Genomic DNA, 14,570 nt, shown 5'->3' with positions numbered 1-14,570 from the left:
CCCCCCCCGCCAGGGGCAGTGGCAGAACTGGGTTCCTGAAGCAGTTGGAGCAGGACGGGAGTGAGGCGGTGTCTGGGTGGGGGCGGGGGCTCAGCAATGAAATTCAAGAGTACTGCAGCCAACCAGAGGAATGTGGTGGGTCTATCCATATTGTCTTGGAAAGATGGGCAATAGAGGTCACCAAAAGAAAAACGCAAATTGCAGATAAAAGATTTTTTTAGAGTCTGGAGAGGTACACGATGAATTATTAATAGCGGTTACTTCTAGGGGTAAGTTTCGAAGCAATGTTTCGTGTGTCTGTTTTTTTAACCTATATGTAGTTTAATATTGTTTCATTTTGAGGCAACTATTTCTTTGGGAAGTGAGGGTGGAAAAAGAAAGAAAACAATGCACTGTCTTATGTGACAGATTGCTGACAGCTGATCACAAAGTAAGGCAGGTGGTCACAGTTTGCTGATAAGCAACAGAAGTCTACAGAGAGATTTACTTGTCGCTGTAAATACCCTTTAGCACTGTTGGAATATTTCACCATGCAAATGTGTGCATTATTTCTTACAAAAAAGTTATCATTTCTAAAAAACAAAACAAAACAAAAAAACCAGGGCAATTTAACCTTGTATTTGGTCCAACAAAAATTTACTGAGTGTCAGGCTCTGTGCTAAGCTCCGAAGGTATGGAAATGACTAAGACAGCCTCTGCCGTCCAGGAGTTCGTGGTCTAGTTCAGCTTCTCGCACTAATGTGCTTTCAAATCACCTGGATGTGTTGTGTTTTGGTTAATTATTGCTGTAGAGCAAATCACCCCAAAACTCAGCAGCTGAAAACCACAAACATTTACTATCGAAAATAGCTGCTGAGAGTCAGGACCTAAGGAGTGGCTTAGCTGGGTGATTCTGACTCTGGGTCTCTCAGGAGGTTGAAGGCAGGATGTCACCCGGGGCTACATCATCTGAAGGCAGGACTGGGGCTGAAGGGTTCATTCCCAAGATGGCACGCATACATGGCTCCTGGCAGGGGGTCTCAGCTCTTGGCCATGTGATCCTCTCCACAGATTAACTGCTCAGGTGTTCTCACCACATGGCAGCGGGCTTTTCCTAGACTGAGTGATCCCAGAGAGAAAGGTGAAAGCTGCAATGTCTTTTATGACCTGGCAGCCTCGGCAGTCCCACTCCATTGTTTCTACCACTGGTGAGAAACAAGTCACCAAGTACAGCCCGCACTCAAGGCAAGTGGAATTGGGCTCCACTAAACAGAGGGGTAGCAAGGACTTTGTGGATATAGTCTAAAACCACCACATCTTGTTAAAATGCAGATTCTGATTCAGAGCATCTGGAGAGGAGCCCCAAGTTTTGCATTTCTAACATGCTGCCAGGTGATAGCACTGCCGTTGGTCTGTGGACGACACTTTGAGTAGCAAGGGAATCAAACACATGTAAAGAACTGTACCTCAGGTTGCCTCTTTGGAACTATGCTGCTTTCAAGAATAACATCCTTTGTCCTCCTGGCATCATCTTTGGATGGTGTCCAATTTTAAAATCACATTTTCCCTGAAAGGTCAGAGCAGTAAAGTAAGGGAAAGACAAGATTACCTTGTTAATACACGAGGACAAGCTGTAATGGAATTAAAAACAACCACAGGGGGATTCAGAAAATCTCTCTGGTCTTGTTCTGGAAGCTCTCAGAAGCATAAACCACCAGCCATCAATTCTGAAGGGGGTGCTAAACCAAACAGCAACAAATCTGGGCTTTTAATAAGTATTGTACAAAATGTCTTTATATGACTAAGATTCCTGACTGTAATACTTACAAAATTAGCTTTGATATGGGAGGGCAAGACACAGCACCAACATCGCAGAAGATCAAGGCTTCTACATGCTCTGCTGACTTGAAGGGTGGCACGTTAAAGACATTGTTTCCCCATTCAATAGACGGGATCAAAATTTGCTTTCAAATACAGCATAAAACTATAAATCCTTTCTTTATTGCTATGATTCACATGCCATAAAATTTGCCATTTTCAAGCGTACGATTCAGTGGTTTTTGTCAGTATCTTCAGAAGGTTGTGCAACCATCACCACCAGCTAATTCTAGAACATTCATCACCCCAAAAAGAAACTATGTCCATTAGCAGTTATGCCCCATTGTCCCTCATTCCTTACAGCCCTAGACAACCATTGGTCTGTTTTCTGTCTCTATGGATTTGCCTCTTCTGGACATTTCATATACATGGAATCATGCGATACGTGGCCTTTTGTGTCTGGCTTCCTTCACTTAGCATTTTTTTTAATTGTAGTAAACGATACATAACACTTACCATTTAACCTTTTTTATGCGTAGAGGTCAGTGGCATTAAGTACATTCACATCGCTGAGCAATGATCACCGCCATCCTATCTCCGGCATTTTCATCTTCCTGTTCTGAAACTTTGTGCCCAAACATCATGTTTTTAAGGTTCATCAATGTTGTAGCACGTATCAGTACTTCATTCCTTTTTATGACCAAATGATATTCCATGGTAGAAATATGCTACATTTTGCTTGTCCACTAATCAGCTGATAGACATTTGGATTGTTTCCACTTTTTGGCTATTATGAATATTGCTAGGAACTTCCATGTATCTGTATTTGTTTGAACTTATGCTTTCATTTCTAGGGGAGGAGTTACTATATCTGTATTTGTTTGAACTTATGCTTTCATTTCTAGGGGAGGAGTTACTATATCTGTATTTGTTTGAACTTATGCTTTCATTTCTAGGGGAGGAGTTACTATATCTGTATTTGTTTGAACTTATGCTTTCATTTCTAGGGGAGGAGTTACTATATCTGTATTTGTTTGAACTTATGCTTTCATTTCTAGGGGAGGAGTTACTATATCTGTATTTGTTTGAACTTATGCTTTCATTTCTAGGGGAGGAGTTACTATATCTGTATTTGTTTGAACTTATGCTTTCATTTCTAGGGGAGGAGTTACTATATCTGTATTTGTTTGAACTTATGCTTTCATTTCTAGGGGAGGAGTTACTATATCTGTATTTGTTTGAACTTATGCTTTCATTTCTAGGGGAGGAGTTACTATATCTGTATTTGTTTGAACTTATGCTTTCATTTCTAGGGGAGGAGTTACTATATCTGTATTTGTTTGAACTTATGCTTTCATTTCTAGGGGAGGAGTTACTATATCTGTATTTGTTTGAACTTATGCTTTCATTTCTAGGGGAGGAGTTACTATATCTGTATTTGTTTGAACTTATGCTTTCATTTCTAGGGGAGGAGTTACTATATCTGTATTTGTTTGAACTTATGCTTTCATTTCTAGGGGAGGAGTTACTGTATCACATGGTAACTGTATTTAACGGCCTGAGGAACTGCCAGTCTGTTTTCCAAAGGGGCTGCCCCATTTTCTATTTCCTTCAGCGGTGAATGAGGATCCAGATCCTCTACACCCTCGCCAGCACGTCATTTTCCACTTTTTGAGTATAGCCATTCTTGCGGGTAAAGTGTTATCTCCTTGTGGTTTTCCCTAAAGACTAGTGTTTTCCTTTTCCTGCATCTTTTCAAATGCTTATTGGCCGTGTGTCCCTCTTCTAGAGACAGGTCTATTCAAATCATTTGCTTATTCTTAACTGGGCTATTTGTCCTATTTTTGAGCTGTAAGAGTTCTTTGTAAACTTTAAGTACAAATCCCTTATCAGATCTATGATTTGCAAACATTCTCTCCCATTCTGTGGGTTGTCTTTCACCTTCTTGAAAAGCACAGTTTTTATTCTGAGTAAGTCCAATTTATCTTTTTTTTTCTCTTGTTGCTTGTACTTTTGGTGTCATATCTAGGAAACGAATCCAAGGTTAGACAGACTTACCCTTACGTCTTCTAAGAGTTTTAGAGTTTTAGCATTACCATTTATATTTTTAATCCATTTGAGTTAATTTTTGTATAAGCTGTGAAGTAAGGGTCCAAATTCATTCTTTTGCATGTGGATATCCAGCCTGGATTTTGTTGTTGTTGTCTTCTTAAATCATCAGCAAGAGGCATAAAGAATGGCCTTTCTTTGGTTTCTTGGTAGCATTTTTTTTTTCCTCTTGGCTGGAGGATTTTGAGTTTTATAGCAAACCATACTTTACAGACCCAGAACCCAGGGGCCCAGCCTGACTTGGTAGCATCTTTTCAATAAATCTCTACTGAATTTTGCGGAGAAGCACATGGAGTAGTCTTGAATTATTAGTTATATGAAAATGACTGCGAACAAGTGAGAGCTATTTCTTCATTCACTCCTATTGATGACTATTTATATGACAGTGATTAAAACAAAGACTCCTGCCCTACAGAGCTTACATTCTTGCAGGGAGAAACAGACAAAAAACAAGTAAGTACATTATATAATATGCCAGGTGGTTAAGTGTTATGGGGGGAAAAAAATGGAAGAGCTGAGCAAGTGGCATGAGGCCTGCAGTGGGGTGGCGTTTGCAATTTTGAAAAAGGTGGTGAGGGTGGCCTCCTTTAGGAGGTGACATTGAAACAAGTTTGAGAGTCATTGAGGGATTTGGCCATGTGACTATCTGGGAAGGAGCACTGTAGGCAGAGAGGGAACAGCCATTGCAAATGCCCTGAGACAGAAGCATGCCTGGTAGTTTGAGAAATGGCAAGGAGGCCAGTATGGCTGTAGAAAGAGGAAGCGGTGAGCGGGCCAGATCACACAGGTTCTTTGAAACCATTTTGGGGAGTTTGACTTTGATGCTGAGGGAACTGGGAAAAGCCACTGGGGGGTTCTGAGCTGAGCAGGAACATGGTCTGGCTTACGGTTCAAAGGATTACTGTGGTGGCTGCTAGGTTGAGAATGGATTGTGGGAGGACAGGGTGAGGCTGGAAGAATAGTAAGGAGCCTTCTAAAAGAATCCAGGTGAGATGAGGGTGGCAGCACCTGAGGCAGTGAAAAGGCTTTGGTAGAGCCTGCAGGATGTCCCGGCTGACTGGATGGGGGTGTGATTTAGGTAGGTGTCAAAGGTGAGTCCAGTGATTTTGGCCTGAGGACCAGAAGGATGGGGCTGCTACTGACTGTGGTAAGGAAGGCAGGCCACTGGGGCATTGGGATGGTTGGGGGGAGGTGAGTTCAGCCTGGGGCACATGGAGCCTGAGGTTCTCGCTGACTTCCAAGTGGAGGAGCTGGGTAGACAGTTGGATATTTGAAAATGAGAAAGCTGGGCTGAAATAGGAATGTGAAGGAATGAGCCACAAGGCCAGATGGGATACCAAGAAAAAGATGACAGACAGAACAGGGCCAAGAACCACACCCTGGCACCCTCTAGCACTGAGAAATCCAGAGCAAAGGAAGAACAGCTAAGGAGACCACTGGAAACAATGAGAGTCTTCCACTTAACTGATGGATTTGACAGTCTGGATTTGTCAATCTTCAACACCCTCGTGTTTTAAATTACCTTTGGTTAGAAGTGAACTTAATTTTTTTTCTTGAAGATTTCTGTTATTTTGGGGGCACTTGGGTGGCTCAGTCAGCTGAGCGTTGGACACTTGGTTTTGGCTCAGGTCATGATCTCAGGGTCCTGAGATTGAGCCCCACGTTGGGCTCCACGCTCAGTGGGGAGTCTGCTTGGAGATTCTCTCCTTCTGCCCCCCCCACTCACATGTGCACATTCTCTCACTCACTCTCTCTCCCCAAAAGAAATCTAAAAAAAAAAAAAGATTTCCATTCTTTTCTTAATGATTCATTCTTGATGTTTTACAAAAAAATTAACTATGGATGAAACAAGGACCAGCTTCGTTTGCTGTAACTGGAACCTGGTGAACAATCAGCCTTCTGGCATAAGGCAGCATAGGAAAAAAAAATCAACACTAGAGAGTTTTATTAACAAAAAAACACCTCTTGCAGTTTATTAACAAAACTCATATAATGATAATTGCACATTTCCTTTTCTGCCAGTGCTACATGTTTAATCACAGTCATCTTTTATAAACAGGGAGAAGTGGACATACTTTAAAATCTTTCCGATAAATATATCGCCATGCTGCATCCGGCCTGGATAAGACTCTTCAAAACAGTGTATGCTGGAGCCTGTTAAAAATGACAATAGCAAACAAAAGAAACATGTTCTATGTTCACTTGTAGCAGTAAGACCCGGCCTGGAATGGCACGGATGGAACTCTCTGGGTAAGATATAAGATCTAACAATTTGTTTTAATTCATAAGGCTGGGATGGTTCCAGGACCGCCAGAACATCCGAATGACCTGGTTTCTCATTGGGAAGGGGAAAGAAGCTGCTAGGGGAAATGATGAGGGAGGAAGCAAGAAATAAGATTCCCAGCTGGGAGCAATGATTTGCTTGCCTAGCAGTATATTGGTTTGCTTTCTTTAGTGGTTACTTTGAAATCTATTTCTCTGGAAACAAAAACCCTCCCGCCCCTTCATCTTCCAAATACGGTGATCAAAGCACCACAAGCAAATAGTAAAGGGGGGTCCCCTACCAGTTGTGCATCATGTTCAAGGCCTATGTCATGGTGCTCTAGCTCTTCATCCCGAAATTTCCTTATCACCTGGTTAAATACAAAGAAAGCAGAGCAAGTCAGCATCCAACTTCCCCACTGTCCTGTCTTCTTCTGGAGGCTAAGGCCTCATATTACCGTCTAAGACGGGTAGGCAAACTTTTCCTATAAAGGGTCAGAGAGTCAATACTTCAATGTCCCCAGGCTGTACGGTCCTCTTCACAACTACTCAACCCTGCCAATGTTCCAGCAACAGCAGCCACGGACATGTCAACAGATGGGCGTGGCTGTGTTCCAACAAAACAATTTACAGAAACAGGTGATCTGCCCCAGGTCAGGGTTTACCAACCCCCAATTTAGTTTTAAAAAAAAATTAAACAGTTCCCTTATCTGCTGTAGAAAATTATCTGAAGATACCTATTAGTTCATTTATTTATTCTGAAGGGTTTGTGCTGACATTTGCTCAGAATCTATCAATGATCCAGAAGTGGAGAATACGGGCATGAACTCAGGAGACTCGGCTCCCGGTCCCAGCTCTGCCCGAGACAGGGATGGGTCACAGCTGTGACCAGGGCCCATGGCTTCGGCTCTCTGTGCTTCTTGCCTTAAGAATGAGGCAGTCCTAGGTTTCTAAGGCCTGTCATTCCCTAACTTTCTAATTTTTTCCTTCTTACCAAGTTGCATACCTACCCTTTTCTCCCTTTCTGGCCCCTTTCCAGAGTATATTCAAATACCTGAAGAAGTTCCTCATATTTTTCAGGCTCCTTCTCCATCAATGTCCTGATCTGGTTGTTATAGTGATGTGCTATGGACTCTTCCACAGCCACAGTGCAGGCCATTGCTCCCTCCTTCCCAAGCAGGGCAGTTCCCGCACCTGGAATGGTCAAATTCAGAGTAGAAAAGGATGCGACTGATGCGACACTGGGGAGGGAGATTGTGTCAGGTCAGGGTTCATCAACCTCAGCACTACAGGCTCTGGGGCTGGGCAATTCCTTATGGTGGGGGTCTGTCCTGGGCATTGTAGGACACTTAGCAGCACCCCTGGCCTCTACCCACTAGATGTCAGCAGCAGCCCTGGTCCTGACAACCAAAAATGTCTCCAGACACTGTCAAGTATCTTTAGAAGCAACCTGCCGCCAGTGAGAACTGCTGTTTTAGGTGGTATCAGGTCACATGGTTAAATCCTGAATCACAGAGTAAGAATGCTATTCTCTTTTCAAGGCTCTTCTGAACCCTCTGATTAGGGCAAGAAGAAAGTCTTCATTTGGGGTGAGTGTGTCTTTGATTCTCTTCTAACATTTACTCTTCTCTCTTTTTTAAGAGTGAGCTGATTTCAGGTTTAGAACCTTTGTCAGGGAACATCATTTGGCTACACTGAATTGTTCTAGTTTTTTTCCTCCTCTGTTGTATTTATTTTTACTGTACCTTCTGTTTATAAAAGTACTGATTTAAGTAAATAAATATTTAAATAAATTTAAGCCCCAAAAAAAGTCCATTTAACTTTAAAAAGACTAAGGAAATAAAAAGGTTGTAAGAGGACGTGGAAAGAATTATGGAACTGGTACTTTAACAATTTAATTGTGCCAGATCCCTAGGCTCATGTAAGCTCTTATGGACAGACACATACCCAGTGCAAACCCCACCACGTTCCAAAAGGGCATCAGAACCGTCGGCCGCACCCTGAATGTGACCATTAACTCGTTGAACTTTTTCAAGTGGTCTTTTTCTTGATCCCACATTTTCTGTAAGAAACATACAAAAAAGACATACAAGCATCACATTGAGGCCACCTGCTACGTACCAAGGAAGCTACAAGCCCTGTCCATGTGGGAAAAAGGAAGCGAAACGGAATGAATAATGAGAACTTCTATTTCCCCCATTCCCTTGAGTCACTGGAGGAAAAAAACAAAACATCAGACTAAAAAGCATTGAGGATAGAGTCCCAACAAACCAAAAGAGCCTCTTCTCTCAATTCCAGATAAGTGGGCCAGCAGAAGTTCTTGGACCTGCATAACCTATTAAAAGATATGGTCCGCACTAATGAGAAATGAGATGTTCAGCCCACTCCAACAACAGGAGGGCAGCGTATCACCTATTGTGTCATTTCCTTCTAGACTGCTAGAATGTAAGTATCATTTACACCAAATGAAAGGGAGAACGATAAAAGAGCTAACACATGTACTTCCTAAGTGCCAGGCGCTGTCAAATAGCTTTAAGAAGGCAACTCATTTAATCTGTACAAACTATTATTATTATCATCCCCATTATACAGATAGAAAAAGTGAGGCACAGAGAGGTTAAATAACTTGCCCAAGAAGTCAGAGCAGGCAATTTAACTTGTGCTGAGTGTCTATTGCATGCCAGAATGGTATCAGCTGCTCTATGCCAGTTCATTTATTCCTCACCAAAACCCAATAAAGTAGGTGTTATCAGCTCATTTTGTAGATATGGAAATGGAGACCCAGAGAGGTCATGTAACTTCCCCAAGGTCACACAGGTAGAAGGTGGAAGAAAGCTGGGATGTGAACCTGGGTCTTTGTGACTACAAAGTCCAGGCCCCCCCCTCTGCCTCTCAGTATAAGATATAAAATATCCCCACTGGGGACAGGATCACAACCTCTCAGCAACTGGTGCTTTCACCTAATGCAATGACTTTTAACCCTTTTTATCCCACCCCACGATGAAATTTTAATACTTCAGATATACCACATATCCGTTTATATACTACATGTCTGTCCGTGCTTTTTACATAAAAAGAATAATATACTTTTCACTCCCCCGCTCCCACCCTAATAACCAATTTTTGCTCTCCCTTGCAAATGCATGACGTAATGTGATTCATGACTTTAAGGCCTTTGGATCCCCACGCTGCTCAGTAAGACCAGGCTGGGAGGGATAATGAAGTACCCACCTGAATGACTGGCCCCACACTGGTCCGGCCCAGGACGGCCATCTGTCCTGCATAGATTCGGTTGGCTCCGTATTCACCTGCGTGATCCACCCGGATTATTCGATCCACAGTTGCCCAATTGATATTGTCTAAGGTCATTCCTGAACTGTAAAACCGGACACTGATTCTTCTTCCATAGGCTGCAATGCAAATGTTTACACTTTATTATTCTCAGGTAAAACAGATATTTCCTTTTACAGGCAGAAGAAAGGGGCGCCTTAGAACAAAGGTCACAGATGAGTTCCCCATAGGTAGGATATGCCCATAAATGTATTCTGTTTAACCTTCAGTGTTTTGTTTTGTTTTGTTTTTCAAGTAGGCTCCACGCCCAACAGGGCTTGAACTCATAAACCTGAGATCAAGAGTCACACGCTCTACTGACTGAGCCAGCCAGGCACCCCCCTCCTTTTTTTTAAAGTGAATGAGTTACCAACATTTAAAACATAGATTTTACCTAAAGATCTGGATTTCTGGCTTCACATTAAGCATAGAAAGATCTGGAAATACTGAACCTGTCTTTCCAGCAGGCAGCTAACATGGCAGTGAGGCACATGGCCTCTACAAGAGCATGGTTCTCCAGCTGACCTCCTCTCCGGGCCCGCTTTGTTCCCACCCCTGGCCGCACAAAACCTCCTACCGGGCTTTCAAAACCATGGCTGTTCCTCCCCAGTCAATCTCAGGGTGGATTTTTTTAAAAAAACTCTGTGCAGGAATCATTTCTGCAGCCAAGGTTGAGAACCCTAGATTTAGGATCTCTCAAAACGCCCAGGGGCATGTGATTCGGAGAATGAGCCGCTGAGCTTAGGTTTGATCTCGTAATGGTACAATATCAATTCAACTCAACTCTTCAAAATGTAAATTCTTCAGGACAGATTAAATTTTGTCTTTTAAAAAATCTCCTAGTAGTAACACCTTGATTGTATTTTCTGAGCCTCACATTAGGGCATCCCCAGAGGTTTTTTTTTTCCCCTAAGAGTTTTACAATGTATTTAGGTGTGTAAGGGCTTACCAGCTCATTTTGCAGATATGAAAATGGAGACCCAGGGAGGCCAGTTTGTAATGTGAACTGTGACGTGTATTGCTATCATCTTGAGACGTGTTTCAAGGCGCTTATGCATGACGACCCTATCTTTCTAGAGACTTCATTTAGCCTAACTTCCATGAAAATGTGTGGGAAACTTCACTTTGAGTACAACTGTAGGGTTTTCATTAAAAGGCTTGAGTGCTTTGGACACAAGGTGAAAGGGTAAGCCGGATAAAATTCGGGGTGATTCTGCATTTAAAATTTTGACCAGGTTTGACCAGGATTTTAAATGCCTCACTAAACAAAGGAGCATGGACCTGGGGGTCTGAAACATGGTGACCCAGCTTTGATCCACTCCTCTGCAGGACCTGCTCCATCTCACTGAGTGTATCTGACTCAAGAAACCGGATGGCATCTAGGAAGTGGACACCAACAACTGGATGGAGTCCAATTCTTCTAGGTATAATGTACCACTCAGATCTGTGCCATCACACAGCAGGTCACTGTGGTCCATGACCATGTTTTTATATGGAGAACACTTTGACACATTTGACAAAATCAAGGTAGCCTGTCTCAAGTTTGTTGCTTGCAAGTCCAAGGACGGTGCTTCCATTAATCTGACCTCCTTGCACAAAGAGGACTCCTAGGAAATGAAACTGAAAATGATGAGCTGGCCCTATTTCTCAAGGTAATCTTGTTTGGTTGTTCTTTCATTCGTTACTCCCATCCAAAAACATGTTAATGGGGGGGCGCCTGGGTGGCTCAGTCGTTAAGCGTCTGCCTTCGACTCAGGGCGTGATCCCAGGGTCCTGGGATCAAGTTCCATGTCGGGCTCTCTGCTTGGCAGGGAGCCTGCTTCTCTCTCTCCCTGCCACTCCCTCTGCTTGTGCTCTCGTTCTCTGTCAAATAAATAAATAAAATCTTTTAAATAAATAAATAAATAAATAGATAGATAGATAGATAGATAGTATGGGATGGTTGGGGCGCCTGGCTGGCTCAGTTGGTAGAGCATGCAACTCTTGATCTTGGGGTTGTGGGTTTGAGCCCCACATTGGGGGGCAGAGATTACTTGATTACTTAAAAAAATAATAATAAAATCTTAAAAAGAAAGAAAAAGAGAGAAAGAAGGAAAGAAAGAAAATGTGTTTCCTGTCTCTAACACTAACCTTGGACAAATCAGAATTGCCATTTCTTACATATAAAATTGGCAATAATAATCAGGTTATTTCCTTTGTAAGGAAACATACAATAGTAAGACCTTTCTTACTGAGTTATCATAAAGATAAAATGAGATACAGGAAGCAAAGTAACTTTGTAAATGAAAAAGAATGATTCTTATTCTGTTATACGCATTGGCTCAACAAAGGAATATTAAGTCACATTTAACAATCCTGAGTTTTGCCTGCACTATCACACATTTTTAAATTGAGTAAAAATAAAGTTGAGGCCCAGTGCTAGAAGCTCTCAAATGCATAATTTTATGTTAGTGCTTTCCCAAAGTGTGAAACACCTAACAATGATGGTACCCAGGAGATTTTAAGTGGTATATGGGAAGATTTTAAGTGGTTTATGAGCATGCATTAAATACACCCATGTAGTAAGAGTTACTCTCTTTTAAATTCTTTCACAACTCCTTTGATATCCTTAAGGAGAATGTCTCAGTTGACAAATACCTTCCTAATACTTGCTAATCTCCCCCCTTTTTTTAACAATAAAGAAAATGGTTTGGGGTTCAGGCTTTGGTAGACAACAGTATCTAATACAATTTACTAACTTGTTTTTAGCACATTTATTTTTTGATTACTCTATTAGGGGCAAGCAATACTGGTTTTCCGTTTTTACCATAAGGATTTAGTTTCCGTGAAATTATTTAAAAATGGAACACTGTTGTAGAAAAAGTACATTTAGTAATCAAAAGTACAAGTGGTATTGCTAAAAGGCAAAAATCTTTAGGTGGTACACGAATGATTTAACTTTCAGAAAACGACCACACAACAATTTTCTGACGCAGCTCTGATGAAAAGGATCGGAGAAGGGCCAGGAATCCTAACCCATCTCCCTAATCCAATTTCTACGCTGCTTCTACCACCCGGTGTTTCTCAAACTTTATAGTGCATGCAAGTCATTCGAAGGTCTTGTTAAAATACAGACAAAGCGACCCTGGAAGTCAGGGGTGGAACCTTTGAACCTGCCCTTTAACAAGCCCACGCCGCTGGTTGCATGACCATACTGTGCCTAGCAAAGTTCTGAGCGAAGGCTACAATGACACCCGTACGGCACTGAACTTTCAAGGTCTCCACCTCTCCTCGATCTGGAATGCCGACCACACCTGCAGTGACGCCCGGGACAGGTGGGCAATTATGTCATTCCACAACGCGCCGACTGCGAGCTGACACTTCAGAGTCCCTGCGGAACACCACGCCCCTCCCGCCCCGCATTCTCCCCACCCATTACGGTTCCCGCCCCGCCTATCAGCGTCCCGAGGTTCACGCCTCGAAGTCGCGCTCCGTCGCAGCCTTATGACGTCTACGAACGTCTGCTCCCGTGACCTCTCCGGCCCAAGCCACGGGGGAAAATTCCCCGGCCCGCCGATTCAGCGCGCGTACGCGGCCGAGCTCCTCTTTTACCTGAGAGGCGCCGCAGAACGGCCGCGCGCAGCCGCCACCGGGAGTGAACCGCCACCGCCACCGCGGCGCAGCTCATTGTTGTGACAAGGTAACCTCTCCACTGCGCAAAGCGGGCTAAACGTGCGTTCAGCGCAGACTGATGACGCACAGAAGACGTAAGACAGGCGCTGCGCGCCCTTGCATCGGTGGACACGCCCCTAGGCCCCTGCTTCTGTTCCATTGGCTAGAAAGGGTAAATGAAAAGATGATATTGGATATGATCACCATCCATCACTCAGGACACCGAGGGTTGTAAAAGAAACTTGGGTTGCTAGGGAGGTGAGTTTGCCGAATTGCTCTTTCTAAGATCCTGCCTGGGTAAATTCTTGGGGAAAAGTATCATGAAGGATTCTTTATTGGCATAGCCATTTTTTTTTTTTTTTTTTTTGCTTTACCAACATGGAAGGAGTTTTCTCTATGTGTCCTACATCCACTTTAAAATAGTAGAAATTGCATGGGGCGCCTGGGTGGCTCAGTCGTTAAGCGTCTGCTTTCGGCTCAGGTCATAATCCCGAGGTCGTGGAATCAGCCCCGCACCAGGCTCCCTGCTCAGCGGGAAGCCTGCTTCTCCCTCTCCCACTGTTTGTGTTCCCTTCTCTTGCTCTCTCTCTCTGTCAAATAAATAAATAAAATATTTAACAAAAATAAAATAAAATGGTAGAAATTGCAGGATGTCTGGGTGGCTGAGTTAAGGGGCTGCCTTCGGCTCAGATCATGATCCTAGAATTCTAGGATGGAGTCCTCCATCGGGCTCCCTGTTCAGCTGAGAGCCTGCTTCTCCCTCTCCCGCTCCCCCTGCTTGTGCACTCTCTGTCTCTGACAAATAGATAAAATCTTTTTAAAAAAATTAGAAATTGTATGAAGAAATTAAACTCACCACGTGGTCAATAGTGTCTCTAGGTGGTGGGGCTAACAAATGACTTAAGTTTTGTCTTTTTTCTAGTTTTAGGTTTTGTACAAAGAACATGGTTTTGGGGGGGGGTTTCATTTCCATTTTACTGTTGGTGTTCACCCAAATTGTTGCAAATTGTTTTGGGGGGAATGGGGTGGGGTGGAGAGAAGACATTCAGTAATGTGTATCGTAACCTGCATACTCAATGTGTGTGGGTAGGCTCATCAATTCTAACAAATGTGGGGGTTGAAGAGAATGGGGGAGAAAATGGGGGTGACTATGCATGTGGGGACAAAGGGACATCTCTACCTTCCTCTCAATTTTGCTGTGATTCTAATGGTACTAAAAAAGTCTTATGAAAAGAGTTTTGTTGTGTATTTTTAAAATAACACATATCCACGGATACAGCAACCCTCCTTCAAGGGATCTATCCAATAGAAATATTTTTTCAAACGTGTAGGGTATATATATGAAAGGAAAAAAATCAAAGATGCATATCTGGAAGGATATATAACAAAACATTTAATATTGGTAACTTTAGAGGGTTGGG

At 42.9% G+C, this 14,570-nt stretch overlaps 1 protein-coding gene across 1 annotated transcript; it reads right to left on the bottom strand.

Annotated features, from left to right (window-relative positions):
* Positions 1-5,848: 5,848 nt before the first annotated feature.
* Positions 5,849-13,321, bottom strand: COQ7 (coenzyme Q7, hydroxylase). Its single transcript, XM_002920464.4, has 6 exons — positions 13,090-13,321; positions 9,400-9,578; positions 8,116-8,230; positions 7,223-7,362; positions 6,471-6,539; positions 5,849-6,060 (listed from the first exon to the last, which is right to left on the bottom strand). The coding sequence occupies exons 1-6, from the start codon at positions 13,307-13,309 to the stop codon at positions 5,983-5,985; spliced, it is 801 nt and encodes a 266-aa protein (XP_002920510.2). The 5' UTR covers positions 13,310-13,321; the 3' UTR covers positions 5,849-5,982.
* Between the last annotated feature and the right edge of the window lie 1,249 nt (positions 13,322-14,570).

The sequence above is a fragment of the Ailuropoda melanoleuca genome, chromosome 10, assembly GCF_002007445.2.
Source record: "Ailuropoda melanoleuca isolate Jingjing chromosome 10, ASM200744v2, whole genome shotgun sequence".
NCBI classification, from domain to species: Eukaryota; Metazoa; Chordata; class Mammalia; order Carnivora; family Ursidae; genus Ailuropoda; species Ailuropoda melanoleuca.
Note: the sequence above shows the minus strand (reverse complement) of the source record. Positions and strands in the feature narration are given on the sequence as shown.

Excerpts from the sequence above, each read along its gene's own strand:
- COQ7 (XM_002920464.4), bottom strand. The coding sequence starts at position 13,309 with ATGGAACAGAAGCAGGGGCCTAGGGGCGTGTCCACCGATGCAAGGGCG. Across the intron at positions 7,363-8,115 it reads CGTGGTGGGGTTTGCACTGG|GTGCGGGAACTGCCCTGCTT; the intron begins GTATGTGTCTGT and ends TGACCATTCCAG. Across the intron at positions 6,061-6,470 it reads TTGAACATGATGCACAACTG|GCTCCAGCATACACTGTTTT; the intron begins GTAGGGGACCCC and ends CATTTTTAACAG.